We start from the raw sequence: 23,996 nt of genomic DNA, 5'->3' as shown, positions 1-23,996 counted from the left end.
CTCACTCATCATTATAGTGCAGTCGGGCTGGAGTGCTGTTGTAGCTCTGATGGTTCAGGAGATATGTGAGATGCAAGAGGTTTTTTGGTCCTATCTTTTATTAGATCAACTGGATAGTTGGTGGAGATACAAGACAGGTTTTTGGGCACAAGGTGCCTAAAGCAAAGTGTACAAACTTGAAGAAAAGCACATTGCACCTGAAAGCTTGTCTAATATCTCTCCCAGCTATATAGTTGATCCAAGAAAAGATAGCAACCGAAAACCCCCCCTCATGATTATAAGGCAACTGCCTAGTGACACTGTAGGGCAGAGTTAAGGCTCTTTGAGTTCCATGATTTTGTCCAGTTCTTCACTAAACATGTATGGATCCCTTGGAAGTGTAAACTCTGATTTCCCGGATTTATAATATTTATTTTCAGAATTAGTTACAGCGTTCTTGGAATGTTTGATACCCTTGGGTTACTGATATGTGCTCTCAGCCTGAGCTGCAGATCAACATAATAGTCCTGGCACAGAAATAATAGAACAAGTGTGTAAAAATGTCGGGGGTTGGAGGGGGGTTATTTATATTTTGGGATTAATCTGCCGGATAAGGTTTATTTAAATTTTTATCTGTACAATAAGAAAATTAAGTTCCAGTGGTTCAGAGTAAGTCCTAGGATATCCACTATGTTTTGAGTCCCGTGTATAGCCATTGATTTCTTAAACGATACTAGGCTAAAAAGCTGTATTCCCTAAAACCAAATCAAGTTTTAATCCTTGGAATAGTTGGAAACTAGAATAACACAAAAGCTCCTGAGGACCCGTTAAGGTTTCCATTCTTTGCTCTGTTCTCAAAGTCACCTCAATCCTTCCCTGGAAGGATTCTTGGAACCTGATAAGTGAGGCACTTGGCTAGATGGTGGAGCTGAGGAGCCAGCAGTGTGGGAAAGAGCTCCTGAGTGGAATTCTCCCATGGGCATATACTAAACCCCTCCTGGGATTGTTTGGAGGACATATTTACAGCCACAAAATTAAGAAGAGACACAATCTGTCAAATGTTCAAAAAGGCTGATTGCAATGCAAAACAAGGTGTACAAACCAGATTTACAGACCAGGAACCGGTCAAATCTGAACCAGTCCAGTAAGGCAAGGGAGCACCCAGCTTCCCTGTGAGATAAAACTCAACACAATATGCATATTTAGAGTGTTCCGAGGGACTTTGATGGGGAGGCTTGTTAATGGGAAATTAAGACTCTCATGCATTGGAAACTGATTGTACCAGTGAGTTAAAGTCTTTTTTTTTCTAAGAGCGATGGTCTTAAGATAGGTCCAAGTCACATTCTGATCTGAATCCAGATCTGGTTCTGAGCTTTCCCAGTTATCATCACAAGAGCTCATAGAGACTGCACATTAAATTAGGCTCGCATTTTCCTACATGCTGTACACCCGTATCGTAGGAGACTGTCCTGGTCTCACCTGACACTGTCAGTGTCAGAGGGATTATTAAGCAGCATAGGACGGGAACATTTATCCCACAGTGTCCACAAAGCTGTTTACTTTGACCCTTCTCTCACACCACAGCCATAAGGTGCCTGATAACAAAACATGCCACAGGGAAAGAGCAGAAGACCAGGTCATTGCCAGTGCAGGATGCGTTTAGCTAAGTATAGACTCTTGTGATCCTAGGTAGAGGACCATGCTGCTGCGGAAGGCAAAAAAACCCACAGTTCTTAGCAATCCGACCTAAGGGAATTCTCCTTTTGACCCCAAGTCTTGTGACTGGTTTACCTTTGAATGCACAAGGAAGTCTCACTAGTGCTCAGTGCCACTGTGTGCTCCAGTCACGTACCATGAGCTGCAGACAATGCCCAGTGCTTCAGAGGAAGGAGGAAAGAAACCCTCCAAAATGAAAACAGAAGATTTTTTCCAACTATCTGAGTTGATCTAAAAGGTATCAGATTGACCCAGGAAACCTTGAAGCCAAACAATGCATTTATGGGATGTGCAGTAGGGGTCAAATATTCTTCTGGCTCCAGCAAGTGACCAGCAAAGCGCTGAAGCAGACAGACACCAAACACACCCACATGCAAATAACTTGTAGGGAGATCAAGCTTCCTTTCAACCTCGTCAAGGGGCACTCAACACGTGGAGCCATACATCATAAAGTTTGGTCACCAGCCCAAGAATACCCCTACCGTGGAGCTCATCAGCATTTGCTATAAACTTCATCTCAGCTAAACACACTTCAGGATTCAGAATGAAGCTTAAAGAGGCTGTTACCAGTTATTCTGATATGTGGTTCAGACTCAAAATATAGGCAAGAAAGAGAGTCTTACCAGCAACAGAATTTTTCACACGCGCACACGCGCACGCACACACACACATTATATCATTTTAATGAATCCACATTTTTAGCTGAATGTCAGGATTCCCTTGCCATTTGGGCAATCCAAACATTGCAACATTGCTTGAGCTGGTGAATGAAAATGCGGAAAAAGAAACTGAGCTGCCGGGCTCTGCTCTCCCTGCTCAGTGAAAGTCAGAATGTGACATCTGCCCTGGAAAAGCACATTTGATTTCACACCTCACGCTGACAGATGAAACAAAGGGGAAGACATGGGCTGGCTCTATAGTTTTGGCACAGCTTTGTGGACTGAAATTCCAGGGTGTGTAAACTGATGCAACTCCCCTGACTTCAAGGAAGGTGTCCTGAGCTGTACTTGGCAAACCGCTTCCCCATGATTGTTGGTCCCAGTGAATCTGCTGCTGTCTAAGCCCCAGCATTGCAGAGCTCTCCCTTTTTCTCCTAGCACGTTCCAGTGGCATAACTGGTCTAGCATATTCCACTTCACAGCTCAGTATCCACGTGGCCCGACCTGCCAACATCCTACCTGGTAAAGCGGGAGGGATTCTTAGATGTCTGGGCACTCACCGACTCAGGTTAGCAGAAAACCCACATCCTGGTGTTCAGTGTGTTAGGGCCAAATCCCAGCTGTTGTGAACCAGTGTGGCACCATTGGCTTCAATGGCTTACATTAGCTAGGGATTTGGCCCAGAATTTGTTAGGAGAGCAATTCCTTACAAGGAAACACAGATTTGTTTTGTCCTTCTTAGTGCAAGCCTAGATCTCCCTAACTGTCAAGGCTCATCCCTCAGACTTCGCTGAGAAGTAGCAGACCCTTAGCACCTCTCTGAGGACGAATAGTGTTTCCCTGGGTTTGCTGTGGTTGGGGGAAGACGACAGACGACCAGCCATTGTAGGAGTCTGGATCTGCTGTAGACATGCCTTGGGCATGTCAGCACAGAGCATTAGTTTCCTATACACTTGTCCTTTTGGAAACAACTGCTGTCCCTCCAGATCACCCCAGAAGGGTTCAGGGCAACCACCCAGACTCCTCTGACACCACATATTTCATCCTTGGACTGGACCTCTGGGACTCTCAGCAGCGGCCCACAGGACTGCCCTAGCCCCAGTCAGACTCCGTCCTTCCTGACCACACACTGCTGCTTTCACTGGCCACCCTTACCCAGTGTCTCAAAAAGCACCCGGCTCCTCACTCCCCTGCAAACCAGAGGGCCAGCTGTGTGTCATCCCTGTGTCCCTGGGTGGCTTTCTGCATATTACTGTTGCCCTCTGCTGGCCAAAAGTGCCCTGCTTGAGAGCTGGAGCTGAGACTCCCAACCGGCCTCGGCAGGAACCCCAAAAGGCCCTGCAGAAAGACCCCACCAACCTCTGACAGCCAAGGGAGGTGCCTAATTAGTTCAGGTGGTGGATGCCTTTGGTTTGGGAGCTGCAGATTCCTGTGCTGTTTATCCCTGGTGAGCATAGCTGGGAGCTGTGGCAGTGCAGGCCCCCGGTAGTATCAGAGAAGCCTTGCTACACGGGCCTGGTGTTGCTTGCAGGCTTCCTAACAGTGAGAGCTCCCTTGCAGAATGACATCAGCGGGGCCAAATGAGCCAAGCCTCGGAGCAGGGCGTCCTGGAAGCCAGGCAGGTGCACAAACAGACCAAGCATCCCTTCAGAGTGGTGCCTTCTCATGGCTGCAGGGACCAGGGGGCCTTGTCCTCAGGAGGGGTGTTTAACCCTGACAGGTGCAGGCACAGCACTGGCAGACAGGGCTGCTTTGCCTGGGCTCCTGTCTACACAGAGCTGTTCCTTATTGTTCATTTACTGCAGTCGTGTGCATCCCCCTGCAAAGGGGCATCTGTCTTGGTGCGCTGGAGAAGCTGTTCCTCAGCTCTGCTGGTCTCAGGGTCAGGGCCTTTGTTCTGAATATTTACTCCTCATGGTCTTTGTATCCCTCAGATAACACCCTCCCTTTCTTAGTACATAGCATGTCTACCCCTGCAACCCATGTGGGCTGTCAAATCTCCAGTCGGCTGGGAGCTTTCCCTCTCCAGCATCTGTACCCCTGCTGAGCACGTTGTCAGCACACCAAAAGGGCTAACTGTGATGTGCCTTCCATACACAAAGAGAACAGCCATTGCCTGGACTTCTTCCTGCTGAGTGCACCTCATGGGGTTGTCCCCAGGCTGTATTTTCCTGATTCACTTCCGCATAAGCTTTGACTCTCACATATGACCTGTGGGCAAATGGGCTCCTCAGGTGCCCAGAGACTGTGTGCCAAAGGTGTGGGTTCACTTGGCTGCACATCCACAGAGCCACACGGGGCTCTGCTCTGCATGTATTCCTTTACCCAGGGCAAGGGATGAGTGAGGGCATGAGTCAGGGGCAGATCCAGAGCATGGGACCAAGCCTTCTGTGTCAGGCTCAGCAAAATTGCACCCCCATGGTGATGTCATGGCATAAGCCAGTTCTCCCAAATAGTGTGCTGGGGTCATGTTTTCCCTGGATGCTCCATGTCTGGAGCTATCCTGTCATGCTGTCACAATACAAGGCACGTTGATGTTCCTCCAAAATGAGAGTAGTTAGGTTTAGCCCTCTTGGTTCCTCTCTCACTGCAGTGCCTCCGTCAAGGCTGCAACACAAGACTGATGTGGGTAGGTGATGAAAACCCTGCCACCAGGCACCGTGTTGCCCAATGTCCTCTGGGACGGTATTCAAGTCAGGCGGGAAAGGGAGGTGGGGAAGAATGTATGTGCAGCCAGGCAGAAGCGGAGCTCTCCTTGGTGACCCTTGATAGCTGGAGCTGTCTTTCCAACACTCTTGTGAGTAGGACTAGTCCCAGGTCCCATGCGGAACAGGTAACTGGGTGACATGTCCTCAGGCTGGAGATTAGTGGCATATGAGCTCCATCCTGAGGTAGCCCCAGAAGCTGACACGTTGCAGACCCGGAGTGTGACAGGGCCCCAGGGAATCTATTCCAGGGTTCATCCAAGTCCCACCTGTGTGCTGGGTTAGACCACAGAGGGGATGTCCACTGTGTCCCATTGGTCTCGGTGTACTGAACAAAGCTGCTTTCATCCTGGATGTTCAGCCCCGGTTTTCATGGCTCTGCACCTTGTCCAGGCATTGACACCAGGGCAAAAAGAACGTAAAACCCTCCTGTTGTGCTGTCTTGGCATTTCAGGCTCCTTGTCTCTGGCGTAAGCTATGGCATGAAGTGCCATGCACTGGAGAATCAGGCCTGCTCTTTACACTAATGATTAACCCCACTTTGCACTGGTCTAGCAACATAAGAAGACTTACGGTGGACATAAACACCTCCCGGCTCTTTGCCCTGCCGGGATGATGTCAAATGACTGTACTGTGAATGAGAAGCAGGACCCCTGGGTGTTTTGTTTTGGGTCCCTAGTGAGCAGGATGTAATTACATTAACCTCTGAGAAGCAAAGCCTTTCACAGAGCTTTTCCACTTCACTATCACACAGCTGCTGCAGCCTGACTGGACCTAGCCTCCACACTAAGCACATAGTGTACTTGTAAAGAAAGAAGTTTCCTACGGGCAAATATTCTCATTAACAACAGTCACCTTCCTGGACAAAAAGTACTACAGCTCAGCCCCAATGTGAAGCCCTGCAGCTCCATCTGTTCTGCTGTAGGGTCCAATGCTTCTTCCTATGATCTGCTTTGCTGGCCACACTGTGAGTAAGGAGGGCTGTGATAACCATCTCCAGGTCTCTGAAGTGTGAACAGCCAGGAGGACAGTCTGAGGACATGGAACTGGGAGGGCTGTAATGAAATTAAATGAAGGAAAACCCAGGCTAAGGAGCAAGAAAATGCAGGCAAATGGTAGGCAGTGAAATGGTCTCCCAAAGGACAGTGTGGAGCCCTATTGTTTCAGCCCCTCAAAATCAAACTGGAGAAAACCCTGGGGAATAAACTCAGGAGGAACATCTTGGAGGTCTGTGGGCTGGGGCTTAGGGGATGGAGAAGGCTCCAGGTCCTGGGCATGACCTAAAACTGCATCCTGCCAGGGTAGGGAGACCTGGTGGGGCTGCTGGTGGTGCAGCAGCCCTGTGAAATGCCAGGACTGCAAACCTCCCTGGTGAAAGGTGGGTTGGGGGTGCCTAATAACCTCCAGCCCCCTGCACAGTCCTAGCTGGGGAATGCCCACACCTGTGACTGCTTAGAGAGCCCTGTGGCTCAGGTGTTCTAGCTGAGTTGTGAGGGTAAAAGCAGGCAAGCAGCTTAGTCCTAATCTGAGGGACCTTGACTGGTCCATGCTGGGGCCAGGACCCAGAGAGGGATCAAAAGGCCAGGGGCCGACTGAGGGTTGCCCAGAGAGCAAGGGGCTTGGGTTCCCGACTTGCCTGAGATGGGGCCAGGGCCAAAGGGGGGAGTTGACCCTCCCAGAGCGGGGACCACAGCTAATGGGGGTAAGGGTACAGCTGAGTTTAGCTGCCTGACATGCCATCTGCAAGGCTTGGGCTGCAGTGTAGGGGTGGAATGGAGCTGCAGCAATTCCCCTAAACATCAAGGTTCAAAATGGGCAGCTTCCTGCCTAACTAACATTGTAATCATATATTATCAAGGCACAGCAGGTGAGCGAGGTGGGTGGTTAGCCCAGAGACAGGTGGGCAGGCCAGCATCAAACCAGCCCTGGGAAGGCCCCTTGTTACAGGGCCCCTGAGCATCAGAGCAGGGATGCTCTGGACCAGCTTTGCCAGCAGTGAGAGCAAACAAGACTGACTGGGAGATGGAGTTCCTTATGTTTATGGACTGTTTTTTATGAAGTGACTCCTGCTTTAGGACCGGAGGTGAACTACTCAGTTCATTAGACCATGGTGCTAATAACACCAAGGTCACAGACTTGATCCCCAGTTGGAGTAGGTGAACAACTGACTTGTTCTGCTTATCCTTGGGAAGTACAGAGGCCCTTCCTCATGGCCATCTCTTGCTTTGCCAGGAAGTTCACGTGCCTTGCTGGCTTTGCCAATGGAGGGAGGTCCTTCTAATGATGACTCAAAGCACAACCAGGAGACAGAGGTGGCATCCTGACAGGTCTAAAATTAGATGAGTGTTGCTTCAAATGCCCACAGAGCAAGGTAAGCACCATCCCAGCCTCTGCTTGGAAAAGCTACTGTCACCTGCCCTGCCTGGGGGTTAATATCATGTTGCTTGTACTTCTCTAGCCTGAGGATTCCTGCATGCATGAGGCCCATTTGGCTTAACTCTGCTGACTTAAATGAAGCTCCGTCCTGGGGGGAACTTGGACCACTCTTTGTACCGTCAACCTTCCTTCCCCAGGTACATGGAGCCTGCCAGATTGGGGCGGATCTGCAGTCCCTCCGGCACAACAATCACTTGTTCTCCCAGTTCACTGGAAGAAGGACAAGTCATCAGCTTAACTGGCAGCAGAAATTTAGACTGGGCATTAGGAAAAGCTCTTCAACAGTGTGAGTGTGGCTGGCCGAGGGGTGCTGTGTTTGATCCTGCCTCAGTGGGGGGGGTGCACTAAATCAGCTGACCCCAACCTTCAGTGGGAAACATCAGTAGCTGCAGGCAACATCAGACTGTACTCTCCCTGTCAGCCTCCCCTTTACCTGTTAAATTTCCTGTGGCTACAGGCAACACTGAGGGGTCTTACAGGCATCAGGTTGCCCATGAAGCATGGGTTGGGGCTCTCAGGATCATTTTTTGAGGCCCCCTCCAGCCCTAGGTCTGTCTACTTCTAGTAGAGATGTAGTTAGCCCTATGCAGCATGGATGCTGGTCAGTGCCAGGTACTGCGGGGACCCTGCAGTTCTGGGATAACGGGCTCTTCTTTCCCTCCTTCCTTCCTTTCGGGGCCAGTTACTAATTGGACAAAGCCTACATGCACGTGCACATGTTCATACACTGTCCACGGAAGTGCTCGTGGGCTCCATGATGAGAGAGGCATGGGGTTGGAAGCTCTTCTCTGCAAGGCAACTGATGAGCTTTCATGGGAGAAAGCAACCAGACACTGACACACTTCCCCATTCTGCCTGCTGAGGAAGGCCCCATCCAGATCGGAGCCAGAAACAAGTTCTGCTGCTTGAGCCTGTTTCTGATTGCCACGTCTAATGGGGAGTTGGTATCTCACGAGATCTGGGAGCAGGTCAGCTGCTGTTCTCCCTGGAACAGGGAGCGGCCACTTCATCCATTTAGTTTATTTGATCTGTTCAGCTTTTGGCCCGTATTACAGCCTGTCAGCACAAACTAGATCAAGTTCCCACCTGCTTCTAACATTAAAAGCAGCCAGCACAGGGATATAATTAGAAACAATATTTCTGTTGACACTAACAGCACTCAATACCCACAGGATAAACATGCCAGGGCTAATACCATAGGGGTGATGTACTCAGAAGTGCTGTGACGTGCTTGCATCACGCCAGCAGTTTAAGCTGCTGCACTAGTCTCAGGAGCAGATGGTAAATCTAGGGGCCCACTGCAGTGAAGGGAGAGGCTATGACTTCTGGCCCTACCACATGAAACCCAGCCTCCTGTCTTGTTGGCTGCAATGATGCCCGTGCAGAATGGATATTGCTGGAAAGGCATTGCTCTCCCCAGGGGTCCTGGGACAGAGGCATGGAAAAAGTTACTGAGGGGCTTCTTCTCTCCTCTGCCTTCCCTGTCTATGAAAGGACAGACTGTCTCCCTGGCTCAGCCCCCAGTTCAGTAGCTGAGTGCAGGGGATTGGGAATAGACCACCAGGCCAACCCCTGGCAGCTGCTACTTAGTGTCCTTGAGTATTCATGAACTGACTATCCATGCCTGGCCCCCCACCCTGATCTGTCCCCATAGGATCTGAGCGGCAGGCCCAGTGCAAGTGTCGCACCATATCTGCTCCATCTGTTTCCTCTAGCAATATCCAACTGCTCCCCCACCAGCCCTGCAGGGCCCTCACCGTGACAAGAGCGTGAGCTCTAATCCAGTCAGGCTCATGCATTGCCAATAAACCAGAAGCCACACTGCAGAAAGAGGAGAGGCAGAAACGGGGGCCCCCAGAATCAGTGCAGAAGCGCAGAGTCTTCCCATAGCAAGCACTACATAGCCAGGGGACCCCATACCCCAACTGGGGCTGAGTCCCTAGGGCAGACCCCACAGTTACCCGCCCTGAAACTATCCTGGGGGACATGCACTGGAGTCTGAGGGAAGCTGCTGCCACCTGGGAAACACACTTCAAATTAGTGCTTCTGACTGGTAAGACTAAAAGCCCTGTGCTGCAGTGACTGCCACTGTTGTTTGCTCATGCAGCACCTAACACAACAGGACCTGATTGCATCTATCCTGCAGCACAGCGAGAGGGAGGTAGGGGCTGTGTAAACTAGAGAGAGGCCATTCCTGCTGGGCCCCTGGCATTTCAGGGACTGATATAGCCCTATGGGGGAGAGCAGGGGGAAGCACTGAGCAATAACTATTTTCCTACCAAGGCTGGGGTCTCAGAGTTTTACATAGCTCTCCAAGGCAGTGCCAGCCAAAACCAACAGTTTCTCTGCACAGGGCCCTGGTAGATTTGCTTCTCCAAGGGAAATCCCCAACCTGAAACAAAGATACCCAGCCCAGCGTGTCAGAGCAAACCTTTTACTTCTGCTGGGAAGGATTTTAAATTAACGGGGGTCATGGGCCCCACTTGCATCTAGATATACAGGTGTAAAGCAGCTTCGAGCATATTGAACCAGCGCCTGTCGGAGGCCTGGCTTGTGTCACTGTGTGTATATGTAATTGGTAACCATTGATAAGCAGGTGCACACATCTACCTGAATGGCACTGCAGGGCCCTGGCTGCTGAAGGCTTTGAGAAGAAGCCTTGTGAGAAGTCTCATGCTATTTGGCGTTTTCTCTGCAGCAGCAGTCCCTGAAGCCAGGGGCTGACCCCATTATCATCAAAAAGTACATTTCTAATGTTCATAGTTAGGAAGAAAAGCACAACAACAGGGCCCGTAAAAGTTGCAAGCTCCTGTGAGTGAGTGGAAGCCATGGAAGAGGTACCAGCATTCCCCTTTAACACCTCAGCAGTCCTCCAGGGCCTGGCTCAGGACTTCTTTGAGCACCTGGAGTCTGGAAGGCTGGAGACAGAGGTGGCACAGGACTGTACATGACCTGCAGCACTGCCCTCTCCCCTGGTAACCTGGGCTGCAACTCCAGAGGGACACAAACAAGAGGTCCCACCCAGCATGGCCTGCTCCTCTAGCATTCAAATGAGAACTCAGGCTGCCCTCTAGAACAGTGGTTCTCAACCTTTTTTGTACCAGGACCCATTTGTAAACATCAAGGGCCAGTCCTGACCCAGTGCCTCTCACTCCTCACCCGCTGGTCCCACCCCCAGAGCCTACCCGACAGCGTGTGGGGCAGGAGGGGCCCCAAGCAGCCCCTTGCAGGCTGGAGCTCTGACAGCCTGCAAGGGAAAAGCTACGGTTTCCCACGTTTTTCTCACTTTTAGTTTCTTGATCCATGTTCACGGCCCTTTCATATATTCTTGCAACCCCTTTTTGGGTTGAGAAACCCTGCTCTAGAACACTTCCCCAGGGAGCCCTCCTTTCCCAGCACAAGACAGCTCATATGCGCTACCTCCTGCTCATCCAGCTCCTCCTGTCATTCTTATGGCCTCAGCCCAGAGCACCTGGGGAAGCTGAGATTAACTCCTTGTTCACTGCAGACTAGGGTAAGCTTGCACAGCCTTTACAAGGAAGCCTGGCAAAGTCATTAGCTAACAGCACTTTGAACTGCCCAGTGGAATGCCAGGGGGAATCCTCTCCCTGCTCTGGCATTTGGCAAGGTGGGTCAGCAGGCCTGCAGACATGATCTGATTTTCTCTGGCCCTGCATGGGCCTTTGGGATGGTTTCTGCAGAGCTTCATGACCAAAAGGGCAAAAGGGGGCTGTAGCTGCAATTCGCCATCCCCTCCCCAATGGACAATAAAGCCACTCATTGGGCATCATTCCCAGGGGCAGGCAGAACCCAGACGCAGAGATGTCTCAGGAGGGTCACAGGTGCACAAATCCCTCTGCCCTTCTCCCCATCTTCCTTTTCCAAATATTGATCCCCTCCCCCCTGAATGCACCTGCACCAAAATCTGATCCAGGCTGTTCCCTTTGCTTATTAAGAAGAGAGTTCCCCGCTCTTATGGGACTGGTAGCACTGTTCAGCAGAAGTCTGTGCGCTGTACAAACTCGGTCAGTATCAGTGGTTCCCGGCAGGCAGCAAAGGCCCAGAGACAGACTAAGTGACTTGCCCAGGATCATTCAGCTGGTCACTAGCACAGGTAGAGACTGATTCTGAGTCTCTTAAGTCCCAGCCTCGTGCACCATCCTGCCTGCCTTTTTTCAATGGTGCCTTTAGAAAGTCCCTCATGATGATGCTGCCTCACCTGGGTGCCAGGAGGGTGTTATCACCCTCATTTCACACAGCAGAAGCTGAAGCATAGAAAGATCAGCTGGGTTCAGAGATAGGAGAGTCTGGACACCCTCCCTGTTCAACAAACAGCACATGCCTGCTGAATATCAGAGGCAGGGCTATTAGTTTAAGCACTGGGTATCTGTGTTCACACAGCAAGGACTGAGATTAGCCAGGCCTACCCCGCCTGATGCCAAGACCACAGCCCTGCTTTGCGAGCACCATCACTCAGGCACATGTTGGAAATGTCTGCTCCAGGGCCAGCTGGTGAGCAGCTGGGCTCCACTGGGAATTCGCTGACCTGCCAGAGTGCCGGCTGGTAAAATGAGAGCAGAGAGGGCCAGGGATGTGAATTGGGGCCCCCTTGTCTTGCTGTGGCAGTGCAGCAACTTGAGGAGGACTGTGCCAGGTGCTGAAAGGGTGGCGTAGAAGGTTAGTGAAGCAGGAAGGCTGTAGCAGCAACCAGGTATGATTTGTGTGATTAGTCTGTTGGAGGCACTTTAGGGAACGGCCAGTGCCTTCGAGTGTCTGGAGATCTGCTGGATCAGCTGTGAGATGTGGCATCTAAACGCTGCAGACTTCTCCTTTGGCTGAACACGAAGCTGCAGCTGCCAGGCCTACTCGCTGCTCCGTCGGCCTCTTGGGTGCGTGTCAGGTCTCTCCTTAAGACACGGTCAGCAGCATTTCTTCCTGGGCTGGTTGTTGGGAGTGAGCTTGATGGACTCTGTTAAGTAGTTCTCCAGAATCCCCTGGTGCTGGAAAACAGAAGATGAGACAAGCTTGGATTGGGGGTTGTAATAAATCTCCAGTGATCAGGAGTGAGTTTCAGGTGTCTGAGAGATCCCAGGCTCAGTTGTGTTTGGTAGAGAAAATTAGGCAAAAGGAAAGAACCTCACGCAATGGATGCCAGTCGCATTGCTCAATGCACTCAGGTGCTACAGCACAGGGCAGGGTATATCATTTCATTTGCCCATTATGGAATTATGGCTACATCAATAGGTAATAGATACTGCATTTATCTAATGATTTTACTTAGCACCATTTCAGTACAAAGGGGTTTGGTAATGTTAGCTCATTGTAAGCATGTAAGGTTCAGTGCAGACCAGCTCTCTCACTACTTCTAGCATAGCCTGGTACTTCAGTTACAAGGATAAACGGTCTCCCTTGCTCCAGCAAAAATGTATGGGTGTAAGACTCCAGGCGTAAGGCCTTTGTTGCATGGTTATTTCGGATGCCTCCTGGAGCTCTTAAATCCCTGGACTGTCTCACATTAACACCTTAAAGTGGCTGTATAGCATACAAAAAACTAGAACTCTTGGTTCCAGAATTATACCTTTTATTAGTTATGCCACTCCATGGCAGGATTATCTCCTATCTGTGCTAGCCAGCTCCTGCTCCATTAAGGTGTGGCCACTCCGCACAGATGTGCTGCCCAAGTTAAAGTCCTCTAGTATCCCAGGATCTCTCATACCCCCACCTGTAGCAAGTCACAGCTGTGCAGGTGGAGGACAGTCAGAGAAGGTTTCTAGGCTAAGGGTGTGACTGCTTCCAACTCCAAGCTAGTACTAACACTAATCACCATTTATGTAGCTCACTGTGTAAAGTGTAATAAGCCCCTAAAGTGGAGGCACTATTTCTAAATACCAAGTCCTTAAATCACATGCTTCTCCTCCTTCCTTGATTTAATAGGGATGGCCACTAGGGAGCACCATTAACTAAAGTTCCAGTGTACACAGCTGTGTAAATTGCTTCACATCTGGACTCCTAGGATGAGTCAAAAGAATTTGCCCATGCTTTTAATGAGTATTGATTCCTTGACTTTTATTGTTCGTTCTTTTTGAAATAAGGAATATTCAGCACCAACTGTTTTCAGCAGGACGGTTATGGGATGGACTTAAAAAAATCTATTTCAGATAAAAATGTAGACTTCAGCTGTCCTATTTCAAAAGTAAGCAATGGTTAATGATAAATTAAGCTCTTATTTAAAATTATAGGAAATGGTAAAATCACAGGACTTGGAAATAGTGAATCATGCTTGACTCTTAATCGCCAGTTAAGGGAAGGCTGGGGTTTGAATCTAAGGATAAATTTAGGTGTCACTTGAAAGGACCAGAATCTCATTAGGTGTTTTAATCTGGACCAAATAGTGACAGTCTCCCCAGAGCAGCTCTCAACCTTTTTTAGACTCCAGGTGCAACTTGTTAGACTCAAGGCGCCCTTTGGAAAATGCCACCTTTTAGCTTTCACTCATTTTTCGACTACTGCTGTTGCTGCAAAAAAAAAGAAGTTCAGATTGGAGTGTTTTGGACACCCTGGTCTTCTGCTTGAAATCTCTGGGTTTACTTTGTGAATCATGCATAGGTGTTTGCACACCAAACAGTGCTAATATTGTGTGGCATCCCTCAGCACACTTAAAAGGAACTCTTGACACCCCATGGTGCTACAACACTGATTGAGAATGGCTACCCTAGCTTGTCAGAGCCAGTGAACATTTCCTTACTGTATGTCTGCTGCTTTGTGACTTCTGCCTCAAAGTGAATGCTCCCCCGCCAGCTAGATGCTCAGTGTGGAGGGAAGCAGCCAGCCCTTCCCCCACAGGCACTGCTACTCACCCTTGCCAGGGCTTGTCTTGCAAGGGTCTCAAAAGCCCGTGCCACGTTAATGTCATTCTTGGCGCTGACTTCAAAATATGGGATGTCCTTTTCTTTGCACCAGGCTGAAGCAGCCTCCTGGGGCACCTGCAGGAGGGAATGAGGACGGGGTCACAGTATTGACTTGCAGGGGTTTCAGCTGCTCAGGAGGTGAGAAGATCCAGTGTGGGGGGTATTCAGCTTTTTCTTATGGTTTTCCTAAGCTCAGAGACCTCTGCGCTGTCCCCAACCATTTTACTCCAGTAATTGGGGAAGTGTTGGGCTTGTTCTCTGAGAGACCAGGGTCCAACTGTTAAAGGTACTTAGGTGCCTTTCTGTGGGAGTCATGTGCCCCTGATCCACATAGAAGCCTGGGTGGTCTGAGGGGCTTCAGTACCTTTAGAAGGTGCACAGGATGTTGCGGAATTAGGGCCTGGTTGGTCTCTGGACTTGTCCTGGCAGATGCTGAGCACGCGTGCATCAGGCCACAGTGCTCAGCAGTGCAGTGCTTGCTTGTCGCTCCTGAAAGCTAGCCTGCTCCCTTGTCCTGAAGAGCATGAGCAGCTGCATATCTTCTCTCTGAGCGGATCAGTGCAGCTGGATTCCCTGCTCTGTCTGGTGGGGACATCTGTGTAACATCAGGGCCAGCAGCAGCCTTACTGAGAGAGCTTGCTGCAGATGTCATGGTCTCCAGCAAAGCTCATGGGTGGATCTAGGGGTGATTGAGGAAGGAGATTTCTTTCAGCTCTTGGAGAAGGGAGACTGGAACCAAACATCCCAGCTATCCTGCTGGAGATTTCCCTTTCCTGGCTTCAGACTGGAATTCCTATCTTGTTGGTGAAGAAACCAAGTGAGCCTGGCTCCAGCTGTGTTAATGAAGACTGGCCTCTTTGAAAGCCATTCCTCATTTTGGATGGCTTAATATTTGCTGGCCCCAAAGGAGATACATGACAGGGCCCTAGTTTCCAGAAAGCAGGTGCTCGACACTTTCTAGGATTCAGGCTTCCTCAAGGTGTCTGCAGTTGGGCACCCAACATCATTAGCTGCTTTTCGATATTTAGGCGCTAACGAGGGGTGTAAGGAGGTGGCATAATGTTTATTGCTGGTGAGCAATAGCTGCCTGACAGAGGCTGGAGCCAGCATTTCCCACACCACAGTACCAAGTGTACTCCACCACAGACTAAAGACCCCATCCTGAGGGCTGTGACATTTCCTAAAAGATTTCTAGGGCCCTTCTCTAAACCCCCACCCTCCCCAACTGCTTTGAGCCCTTGATGGTGCCGGGGCTCCCTCCTCACCTGCCGGTCGCTTATATCAATTTTATTTCCCAGCACCACCATGGGGAAGTCCTTCTCCTGGGAGAGAACCTTGTTCAGGAAGTCCTCTCTCCAGTCATCCATGGACTCGAAAGACTCCATGTCTGTGACATCGAAGGCCAGCATGCAGCCATCTGAGCCCTTGTAAAATGTCGACACCATGGACCGGAACCGCTCCTGGCCCCCCGTGTCCCAGATCTGCAAAGGGGTGAAGGGCAGGAGATGCACACACAGCATTAGTACACATAAAATACCTGCATCCTATGAGTCCATGAGGCAGCAGGAGTCTGGGATGAGCACCTGCAGCTCAGACGGACTTCAGTACATTTCAGGGATGCTCAGCACAAGCCCTGCTCTGCTGGTGTCAATAGGCATATCTTGTGGTTGACTTAACTAGGGGATAGAGTAGGGGGCCTAAGTGACTGGGCTTGTGCCGCACCCTTTCTGGCCCATGTGCACCGGGCACATGCCTGGTCAGAAGGCTTTCAGGCTCCTTCTATGTGCACTACTGCCTGAACCCCAAATAGGAGCAACTCACCTGCAGCTTGAGTGGGGTGTTGTCCACCATGATGACCTTGGTGAGGATGCTGGCTCCCAGCGTGGTCCTGTAATCTTCATAAAAGGTCTTGTGCACGTACTGATGCAGGAGCGAGGTCTTTCCCACACTGGTGTGGAGGGAGAGATGCACATAGAGACATGTGTTAGCCTTAGGATCTGTGCCTCACGGAGTGGGGTTCAGGGAAAATACAGTTACACCCCCCCCCCACCCCATACTGCTGTTAAAGGGACACGGCCAAACTCCAACCTTTCCTATTTTGTCTTATCTTGTACCTTCCAGAGTTGGCTGTGGTCTTGGCTGTGTCTTAGACAAGGCTTGACTTACCCCAGTGCTCCAATGATGATAATTTTTAAATCCACTTTCTTATTGGAATTCATGAAAGGCACCTAGAGGAGGGAAAGCACTGTGATTACCAGAGCTCCCAGCACAGACCCAAAAGCACCTCCTAAAGGCTGTGACATTTCCAACCCTTCAGCCCCACCTCAGTGAAAGGGCCCCCTGGAAAGCCACCTGCCATGATGCTGAGCATCTGCATGTGCTTCTTGTCTCTCTCCCCAGCAACCCCCTCCCTTCTACTGTGCTGCACTTTTCACTGCAACAAGAGGAGAGGGGGCAGGAAGCATTCAGCACAGCAGCCCACACAGACAGACAGCGCCAGCGACAAGGGACCTATTGTGACCAGGAAAATGGCCAACAAATCTATCAGTGTTTGTGACGTGTGCAGGAGGTAGTACCGAGCAGCATTCTTCAGCCACCGCTCACCCCACTCATTTATCCCTGCCCCTGCCCGAACCACAGCTCTGTCTCCATGCCCTGAATGGGTGCTTGTTTGCCTATCGTTCTGGGCGCTATTTTATCCTTGCAGCTCTGGGGACATTGGGTGAAACTGAGGCACCTTCCCCAGGACCGTGGCTGACGGATGGTCCCATGTCCTACTGAGACCATTTTTGCAGTTCTGCCTGTCCTTACTGTTCCCTGGTCCTGCCTTCTCTCCACCATTGCCCAAGTGTCTGCTCATCCCATGCTGCAGCTGATCTCACTGTGTAGCTTGCTGACATGCTCTGGATGCATGCTAAAGGTCACCCCAAGTTGATCCACCCATAAGTGGTAGCTGGTCATTTGGGCTGTGGAGTGGGAAGCAGCCAGACATGAGACAGCTATATGTCTCCCCTGCGTGCTGTTGGCTACCTCACCTATGCCAGCCCTAGGGTTCACAGGCTCTCGTGGACCTCTGACCTTTCTCTATCTGATATTGTCTTATTCCAGCATAGGAACTGTGTGAGGCAGAAGTGTCTTGCTGTTATCTGTGTGCAGTGCCTAGTGCTTTTTTGGGGCCCAGACATACAACTGCAAAAAGGTTTATCATAAAGACTAGTCACAGGGATCATCAGGGCAAGGAGCTTTCTGGGAACTCCCTGGGCTTTGGCTTTCTTTCCACACCTGAGCCACTCCCATCCAGCAGGCCAAGCATCAGGGAAGGCTGGACAAAAATATTTGTTAAAAAGGAGTTTGTCAATGCTAGTCAGTCTTTCCTGGCTGCTTTCCAGCTATGACTTCATTAATCACTGCCTTGGGTGGCTTTTCCAAGCTCCATCCTGGACTATTGAGAGCCATTCAGAGGTGGAGAACAGAACCCAGAATCTGTGTGCCTGTGACTCATTCCTCCATGCAGCTGGTGACTCATCCCTCTTTGGGCCAGGAGAAGTTTCATTATTATACAATATAAGGAAGCTGAAAAAAAAAATCCTGCCTTGTTTTAGCGATGTTTTTGTTCACATTTTCATTTAGCAGAGGTAGATTCCGAAGTATCACTGTCACAGAGACCAGGTCGTATGTGTGGATTTGAACTTCTCCAAAACACATCTGTTTGGATCCAGGGTTCCAGGTTTTTGCTTCGAGCCTTTCCCCTGTGCAATGTGTTTGGAAGTCTTGCTGCAGGTAGAGAACGATGCATGCTAAAACTTTGACCCAAATTCTTGGCTGTGGCAAAATGGCAGTACTTACTAGTCTTGGAAGCAACTTGTGGTCCCATTGTGCACTGATAACTTGAGACAAGCAGTGTTCAAGCTGGCAAACTTGGAGAAGAAAAGACTGTCCCATCAGGCATAAAGCAATGTCCAAGGAAGGACTACTTGAGCCTAGCATAGGGCAGATGTAACTACACATCCGTGCTCCCTTGGCATGCCCAGCAATAGCGTCTGCCAGAGGCAAATCCCTCTGGAAGTGTGCAGCTGGTGAATGTTGCAACAGTAGGGCATGAGGAAGGAGAGACTTTCTCATCAACGGCTGCTAATTCACGTGGGACTGTTAAGCACAGGAGAAGGAGATCAATGCCTGGTCCAACTGATGGATAAAAGGCCTCTAGGAAAGGATGCATGTGGATCCTTAAGGCAGGCAGTGATGGCCCTGCCATTTTGGGCTTAAGAGGTAATTTGTCCTGAATGAGTTTGCCAGGCCCCATGCAACTCCAGACCCAGAGATGCTCAGAGTGAGGAAGTAACACCTCTAGAGGCAGCTCATTGCTGCTCACCCTTTCAAGCTGGTGCCATCTATCACGGATCTTCAAACTGTCCGCTGGGGAGTTGCTTGCGCTTGGAAGTTCCCTAGGCATCTGCTGAGAAACACCAGCAGGGTTTTATTTCTCTGTGTTGCCTTTAAATTCACATGGTGAACTGAGCATTGCCTGAACCTGTTGGCACTGAGCTGGGAGGATTGTGCATGGGGGAAATGAGTTGGCAGATCTGCCCGTAGCACGTTTCCACCTCCCACAGCAGCTCTGTCGAAGGGACTGTCAGCTGGGATTTTTCGGGCTATACGGGCCTGCATCCACACACAAGAGTGGTTTGGTTGAACTATGGTTGAACTATCTACCTGCCTGTTCCACACTAATCAGGCCACTCTGGAAGCAGAATAACTTCCATGCAGGCTCAATTGCTCTGCTCCACTCCACGGGGGACATGGATGCATCCCTGGCCTGCCTTCCCTCTTCAGCTAACAGCTGGGAGACTTGCCCGTCTAGTGTCAGTTGATTGGGAGGCTGCTGCCTCACTCCAGTCTGCCAGTAAAAACCCAGTAACTAGTGTAATGGAAACAGCAACAGAAAGATTCATACTTTGAAGAGGAGCTGAGCTCACCTTTGTGCACCCCAAAGGGCAGGGATGAGCTCTAAGCATTCTTCCTTTCCTCTAGAGGTTTCCTTTATGGTCCCATGTTAAATGAACACGGACCCAGCTGCCTCTGGTCAGTCTTTCAAGGGTGCTTGGCACCAAGGAGTGAGGCTGAAGTGAGCTGTACAGTTTTAGCTCATTCAATTCCTGCATCTGTGCAAAATGCCAACCACCCTATAGAGGCCGTTGCTGACATAAGCAGGTGGTAATTGTTCCATGTGTAAATCACCCCATGGGCCTATAGGTGCCGGGGTCTGTGTACCTGTGACCAGGAGTATGTGAGTCTTGGCACATGTCAAGGCACCCAAGTGTCAGTCAAGGGCACTGGCTGCCCTCCACGCTTTCTCTGGAGATCCTTGCTTTAGTTTGGCATTCAGTTGCCATGCTGAATGTGGCAGGCAGCATGGCATCAATAATAGCACCCGGTGCTTTTACGCTAAGGGCTCAGACATGTAAAAGAAGCTGCAGGCATGAAGCAACCTCCAGTGCAGTCCAGCTATGATATGAGCCAGGGTCCGTCAGAATTATTATTTTTTTAATTTTCCGTATTCCAAGCCAAATCAGCCAAATCAATTCCAAATCCATGAGTCAGTCCAAAACCATAAGTGGCCCTACTATCAGCAAACATCTTCCACCCCCATCTGGGGCTTCAGATGTTCCCAGATCCTTTGGCGGGCATCCTACTTGCAGGCCCAAGCCCAGAGGCTTGGGGTTCAGGTGCCTCCAAGTTTTGCTTGCCTTTAGCCATAAGGCTCCAGGGGCAAACTAGGGAAGTCTCTCATTTCCATAAAGTGGGCATAAAGCCAAGGTTAATTATGCATGACCTATGCGGATACTATCCTATGCCAGCAGAGCAGTCTTCCCTGGGTGTGACTAGGAAGCCACCATGGTGATCATGGTATTTCCCCTGCCAGGCAAGCATAGGACTACGCTAGATCTGAGCCCACAAGAAGCCGAGAAGTCTCAGGGCCGGTCAGAAATCAGCATCTCTAGTAAGTCTTGGGGTGGTTGCAAACCCAGGCCCCCACTGAAGAGCTCTCCACCAGCCCCATGTAATGCTGTTCATCTCTGTGGAGCTGCACCTAGCGTCTGAGAGCAGATCTGGGCCCCTGACTCAACTGGGATGAGACTTCCTTTGGTCCCACTTCTGGTTTACCAGGCCTTTCTCTCAGCCTCATACCCTTCCTAGGCTCTGTGCTGTCAGGCTTCTGGAGTGGCTGTACCCAGACACAGCTTGGGGCAAGCTGGCTTCATCTCCTCTTCCGAGCTCGAGGCGGAGCCAGCTCTGCCCCTGTGACCCAAACCCAATTGCAATGTCTTAGCAAACCTGAGTTTGCCTCCTGGGCTAAGATGCAGGGCAGCATGTGAGGAGAGGCGGCGAGAACTGGGCTTATTTAGTCTGGAGAAGAGACGATTGAGAGGGGATTTAAGCGCAAACTTTAATTACCTGAAGGGTAATTCCAAAAAGGATGGAGCTAGACTGTTCCCACTGGTGGCAGGTGACAGAACAAGGAGCAACGGGCTCAAGCTGCAGCAAGGGAGGTTTAGGTTAGATGTTAGGACAGACTTTCTCACAAGGAGGGTAGTGAAACACTGGAACAGGCTCCCCAGAGCGGTGGTGGTAACATCATCCTTGGAGGCTCTTAAGACCTGGCTAGACAAAGCCCTGGCTGGGATGATATAGTTGAGGCTGGTCCTGCTTTGAGCAGGGGGTTGGACTAGATATGACCTCCTGAAGTCCTTTCTGACCCTCATTTTCTCTGATTCTGTGTCTGAAACTGTTCTCTGCTAGAGGGAAGCCAGGCACCAACCAACACAGTCAGGTAAAGCAGCTAAAAATGTACCACACCTTCCTGGCCTGTCTGGGCAAGGCCCTGGTGAAGGAGCCTCCCCGAAGCAAGTTCTTTCTCAGAGTCACTAGCAGCAAGGGCATGCAGCCCTGGTTATACACTGCCCTGGAAGCCTCTGCGCTCTCCGTGACTGCTTTCACTGCATTCACTGCTTTCCTGCCAGCCTCGCTGTGCTGGGCACCGAGTGCCACTATACCACACCCACCCTCTACCACCAGAGAGCCCTATAGGACATCTCAAAGGCAGATGTGACCCTCAGAGTCCTGAAATGTGGCCTCTCAGTCCTGGGGGACTTGATTCCACCCAGCTGGATTCTTACTAGGCTCCAGTGACCACGGGGATGCTCTAGGTCTTTGCTTTCCCCACTGGTGAAGCCAAGCAAAATCCGGCAACTGTCTCAGAGGGGTGGAGGTACAGGGGTTACAGCTGATGATTTTGTGATTGTTCTTACAGTTATGTGCACGTAGATGGACATTAACAGCGGCCCCAGGGAGGCAGCAAGTTGCCAATACAGACCACGCAGCCTGTTTGTCTTGGCTAGCAGAGCTGTGTGACTCCATCTTGGGTGGTGGGGAAGGTCATCATTTTGCCAGCCTTTCTGAAGCTGCCTGCCAGCAGAATGGAGCCTGTCTGGGTCTGTGAAAAGTCAGGGACAGCTGGGTCTGGTCTTGGCCCTGTGTCAGGCAAACAGGGACGGTAGGCACAGACTGACTTGTATTTGATGCTAACAGCAAAGAAAGCAGTTAGAGAGGCCTCGGCCTGCCACTCTGCAGTGGTTCCCAGGGAGGGGAACTTGTAGAGGAGAGGAAAACCTGGAATGAGCCTTTTTTTGCTTCTTTCAGGCATACAGTGAAGGACTGAAAACAGGTGTATTTACTTCAGTCCTTTTACTTAGCGCTGTCAGAACTGTTGAACCTTTTTTTGGCTCTGAACTTGCGGGTGGGCAGGGAGCTCCATCAGCTTTGAACAGAAGGGGCAACTTTAACTAAGAATGCTTTCTGCCGACTGTTTGATAGGCACTGGAGTCCAGTGGTAGCTAACAGCAAGAGAGCAAAGAGTTTTAAACAGGGTGGTGAGAAACCACTCCCATTGCATTTGATTAGAAGTGGTGTCTGGGATGCTGTACCCACCAGCAAGTTCTCTGCCTGGCCACAGAGTCTTCCCAAAAAGCCCAACAGACAAAACCAACTAATGTCATGACAAAAAGGGACCAGTTGACACTACCAGAAAATGCGGCCCTAAGAAGTGGTGCTAAAAAAGCGTGAACCCCCCCCCCAACTTTTTTCATTACACGTGCAAACGCAAAGGCTTTTTTTGGTTTTCAGGCTGACAAAGAAAAAAGAAAAAAAATCACCCAAAAGTTTTGTTCAGCCCATTAATGAAATGTTTTCTTCAGTTTAGGGCAGCAGGAGTAAGGGGGAAGCGTTAGTTTTAATTTTCAACTTTTTTACTCAATTCAGGTAAAGTTTGTCTCAAAAGAGAGTCCCCAAGGGAAAACTGGAACTTCACAAGGAAAGCTTTGGACTGCTCCTGGAGTTTCAGATCTTTTGGGGGTTTTTTTTTTTGCCAGGAGGATTCTTTTTTTCCCTTCTTTCTTTGATTTGGTACGTTTTTTCCGTACATGCCGTTTTCTGAATAAACAGCTTGCTTGGAAAGCTTTGTCCTAGCCCAGTTTCTCCTGCTCTGCTCTGCCCAAGGTCGGGTCTCAGCCTCTGCTTGGCTAAACCAGCTGTTCCCTTGCTAGAGAGAGCAAGCCTCTGGTCTAGCCAGCTGGCAGCCCACTCTGGGGATGGACTGTGGTCCATCTGACTGCCTGGACTCTTCTCCAGCAGCACTTCCTCCTGCCTCTGGGTGCAGCCCAGCACTGAAGGGCCAAATGCGGTGGCCACCAATCAAGCTGAGACCTAGAATCACACCAGGGATGGGGGAGCCAGTCTGTAGCTGTGGGCTAGGCCCCAGCCGGGGTGGAGAGGGTGCAGCACCTGTTGCTCCAGCCACCCAGTGACATGTGGCAGTGTGGAGCCCCAGCAGCAGATGGGAAAGCCCACTGACAAGATCCTGCCTCTGCATTTTTTCCTGATGTGTTGTCCTGAGCTGCCCTACTTTATGGGCTTGCCCCTACCCAGACTGCTCCCTAGCCCATAGACAGGGATCCAGGCACCCCGGACCTTCTGTCAGGAGAGCCACATGTTTCTGTCTCCCCTGCCTGTTGTATGTCTACGCAGCCCCGGTTTCTAGGCACTCAACCCCACCTCATGCTTTGCCAGGTTTAGAAACCTTTGCTTTGCTGGACTTTTAATTCAAAATGGACTTTGCAACCCTGGTTTCCCTGCTCCGGGGAGCAGGCTGTTCCGTGTCCGATCCCCTGGCTTCGCGACAGCCTGAATTGCGGCATAACTATTTCAATCCACCGCCTGCCAAAATTCCACTGCTCCCCTACCAGAAAAAAGGGCAGCAAAGAAAAGGCACTTACGTGCTGTGGCATTTGTTCTGTGAGATCTCCTGTCGCCGAAGGGACCTGCAGGCTGTCAGCTTCCCCTCCGCCCTGGCCGCCGCTCCGGCTCTCTGTTCTTCACTTGGCTTTCTAAAGAGGAAAGAGTCAGGAGGGGCTGGGAGGAGGATCCAGGAAATTGCAGCTTCTCAGAGTATTTTCCTTTTTCTCTCCCTCGTTCTTCCCCTATCTAGATTCCCTGGCAGACAGTGAAGGGAAACGTGCTAAGGAGGCAAGCCAGAA

At 50.5% G+C, this 23,996-nt stretch overlaps 1 protein-coding gene across 1 annotated transcript; it reads right to left on the bottom strand.

Annotated features, from left to right (window-relative positions):
- Positions 1-9,915: 9,915 nt before the first annotated feature.
- Positions 9,916-23,996, bottom strand: RAB7B (RAB7B, member RAS oncogene family). Its single transcript, XM_090026207.1, has 6 exons — positions 23,736-23,996; positions 16,570-16,631; positions 16,225-16,351; positions 15,669-15,884; positions 14,353-14,478; positions 9,916-12,495 (listed from the first exon to the last, which is right to left on the bottom strand). Exons 1-6 carry the CDS (start codon positions 23,745-23,747, stop codon positions 12,415-12,417), a joined length of 624 nt encoding a protein of 207 aa, XP_089882333.1. The 5' UTR covers positions 23,748-23,996; the 3' UTR covers positions 9,916-12,414.

Source organism: Crocodylus siamensis, chromosome 13 (assembly GCF_052110815.1).
Source record: "Crocodylus siamensis isolate JL-2025a chromosome 13, ASM5211081v1, whole genome shotgun sequence".
Taxonomy (NCBI): domain Eukaryota; kingdom Metazoa; phylum Chordata; order Crocodylia; family Crocodylidae; genus Crocodylus; species Crocodylus siamensis.
Note: the sequence above shows the minus strand (reverse complement) of the source record. Positions and strands in the feature narration are given on the sequence as shown.

Coding starts and splice junctions, on each gene's coding strand:
- RAB7B (XM_090026207.1), bottom strand. Junction 16,352..16,569: donor ATCATCATTGGAGCACTGGG/GTAAGTCAAGCC, acceptor CCTCCACACCAG/TGTGGGAAAGACCTCGCTCC. Junction 14,479..15,668: donor TTGATATAAGCGACCGGCAG/GTGAGGAGGGAG, acceptor TCCCTCCTGCAG/GTGCCCCAGGAGGCTGCTTC.